We start from the raw sequence: 2,869 nt of genomic DNA on the forward strand, positions 1-2,869 counted from the left end.
CCCTCAGGTTCAGGGCCTGGTTTTAGTGTGTCTACAGAGGGGATGTTAGTCACTGGACAACCCTCCTTACAATCATGTTCACTGGTGGGTCTGAAGGAGGCAAAGCTCAGGCTGTGCTTAGAGAAATCCAGTCTTAGAGAAGATTCTTGAAGCTGTTTGGGTCTGAGATGTCTCCTGAGGCACCTCATCCTCCCAAGCATGATTCAGGCTTTCTCTCCCTCCCTGTCTCATCCTCACTGGTGGGAGAATAGCTATCCTACTCTTCTCTCAGGGCTTGGAAAACTCAGCCGGGGCTGCCGGGAGGCCATCTTGGTGATGAAGACTGATTCAGAGCCCTGTGAATATTTCCAACATGTCAGTGCTTAGAGGTGGCACTAGGGGGCGCTATGCAGCCCCATAAAAAGCCAGGTGCTGTAGATCTCATGGTCTTTGCCCATTACACCCACCCTCACCAGCTTTCAAAGACTACCACCCACCTCCACCATTGCCCCTGATGATTTGGCACAGATGGTACTGAAAATGGGACTTGGAGATGAGGTAACACTCCCTGGGAGCCAGGGGCATCTATGGATCACAAGGACGAGATTCCATGTGGTTCCTCGAGTCTGAGCTGGGGACCCTGGTCCCTGGGGAGAACTCTGCATCAACCACTTTCTACCCCTCCATGTTGTTGCCCTTGCCTACCAGAGCCAACTGCTTGGAGTAGGCGTGCTGGGCTGCCTCCACCTCAGATGGGCATCTCAAGAGTCCAGCTGTTGTCCTTGCTGTCTCCTGACAGGCCTCAGCTGGATGGAACTTGCCTGACAAATGCCCCTTTATTCCCTCCCCCTGCCAACCCTCCTCCCGGTGGCTCCTGGGGCCCCTGCCAAGTGCAAAGTCCTTGTCTTGGGGTCTGTTAATCTAGGGCTCAAGACAAGAGGGCCCTCCCACTACTTTATTATCCATGTGAGTGGCAGTTTGGGCTGCCTAAGGACAATTCTTTGACAAGGTGGCCCCGGCCAGCCTTGCCATATGAGACTCGGCAATCACAACCCTCAATAAAAATCTCCTTTTATTGAGTCCACTTTCTTGGGAGTTTTCTGGAGCTGGAAGACGGTCCTCCTACCATTGCTCCATGGCCATGTTTGATGGTGTGGCATGGGCTCTGCAGATCCCTTCTAGCCATCCTATCACAGGCCCCGGAGCTGGTGTGGTGGTTCAGATCCAGTTAGAGGGATACAGGAGGGCTTGTGTGGGGTGAGTCCTCCAGGGATGTCTGTGAGTCTGTCCCTTCTGAGGAAAAGCTGCCCCCAGTCGGACGGGAAGCCTTGCTCTGCTTGGGAAGATGGGGCCAAGAGAAGAGGGAGGCAAGGAGCCGCTCCAGGGTGGGATCGGGGAGCTTGGGGGCGCTTCTGCCTTCCTCAGTGTCCCCAGACTGGTCAGGGTCTGGGGATAGCAGACCTGCCCACATGTTTCTGCTCTGCTCCCCTTGAGGGGTCTGGGGAGACCGTTGGGATTTGAACACATGATCCATAGCCAGAGAGTCCTGTAGAGACCTGTCCCATTTGGAACCCACTTCTCTAGGCAGAGCCTGACCCTTAGCTGCTGGCCTGCTTCGGCCTATGTGTGCAGCAGGAACCTCTGGGCATGAGCAATAGGCTAGTGCCTCCCTCAGCAAGCTCTGGATCTCCTGGTATCGCTCCTGGGCCTCTTCCCACAACTCCTGGCCCAGGCCAGGCCGGCTCAGGGAGGCCACCTGGAGCTTCATGGCCAGGAGTTTCTCGGTCTGGAACTCAGAAGACAGGCGCTTCAGGTAGCAGTGGAGGCGGAGGTGGAGCTGGTCCCCAAGGCTGGCCTTCACAGCCTTGCCCAGCCTGAACTGGGTTAGCAGGTTCTGGCAGTCTGTGTGGAACCGGGACATCTAAGGACAGGAAGAGAAAGGGAAGTGGGGGCTCCGTAAAGATGATTTGTCTCTGAGCAGGGGCTTTTGAGACAGTGTGGCTGAGTGAACTAACATGCATAGCCTGCCGACAATAATCTGCTCACTGTGATGACCATTATTCTCTTTCCTTTGGGCTCCATGGGGTTGTCCCCTACAAATAGTCTCTAGCACCCTCAGGCTTGTAAGACCCCTTCTAACAGATCCACAGGCCAGCACGGCATTCTGCAAAGCAAGAGATACAGAAATTACCAGGAAAACCCTCTTCAGACTGAGAGCTGGGATGGGGAGAGGGCTAAGTGGGTAAAGTGTCTGCAGCACAAGTGTGAGAACCTGAGTTCAAATCCCCAGAACCCACGTAAGGCTGCCTGGCAGAGCTTACAACTGAAATTCCAGTGCCCATGATGTGGGATGGGAGGCTGAGGCAGGGCAATCCCCGCCAGCTCTAGGGCCAGCTAGCCCAGCATGCTCAGTGGCAAATGACAAGAGACTGTTTCCAAAAATGTGAAAGTCGAGAACCTGAGGTTGTCCTCTGACCTCCAGAGGCACAGGTGTGGCACACACACACACATACAAACTGAGTACAGACAGGCCCGGTGATGTAAGACTGTCTTGGCCACTCAGAAAGTCAAGGCTAGAGGATGATGCATTTAAAGCCTTCCTGGGCTATAGAGTGAGTTCAGATCTAGCCTGGGCAACTTAAGAAGAGCCTGTCTTGGTGGATTCCTGAGTTCGAGGCTAGCCTGATCTACAGAGTGAGTTCCAGGACAGCCAGGGCTATACAGAGAAACCCTGTCTCAAAAAACCAAAAAAAGAAAAAACAAAGAAAAGAAAAAAGAAGGAGGAGGAGGAGGAAGAAGAAGAAGAGGAAGAGGAAGAGGAGGAGGAAGAGGAAGAGGAAGAGGAGGAGGAGAAACAAGAGGAGGAGGAGGAGGAAGAGGAAGAGGAGGA

The 2,869-nt window shown here is 53.9% G+C and overlaps 1 protein-coding gene across 2 annotated transcripts in view; it reads right to left on the reverse strand.

Moving 5' to 3' along the window:
- Nucleotides 1-1,032: 1,032 nt before the first annotated feature.
- The window catches only part of Kiaa1755 (KIAA1755 ortholog), a 34,672-nt gene continuing 32,835 nt past the window's right edge, over nt 1,033-2,869 (reverse strand). For both annotated transcript variants that reach the window (XM_031372578.1, XM_031372577.1), the window contains exon 14: nt 1,033-1,900. In XM_031372578.1, coding sequence (XP_031228438.1) covers nt 1,208-1,900 — 693 coding nt within the window. In that variant the 3' untranslated portion in view covers nt 1,033-1,207. The remainder of the gene's footprint in view (nt 1,901-2,869) is intronic.

The sequence above is a fragment of the Mastomys coucha genome, unplaced genomic scaffold, assembly GCF_008632895.1.
Source record: "Mastomys coucha isolate ucsf_1 unplaced genomic scaffold, UCSF_Mcou_1 pScaffold15, whole genome shotgun sequence".
Lineage (NCBI taxonomy): Eukaryota > Metazoa > Chordata > Mammalia > Rodentia > Muridae > Mastomys > Mastomys coucha.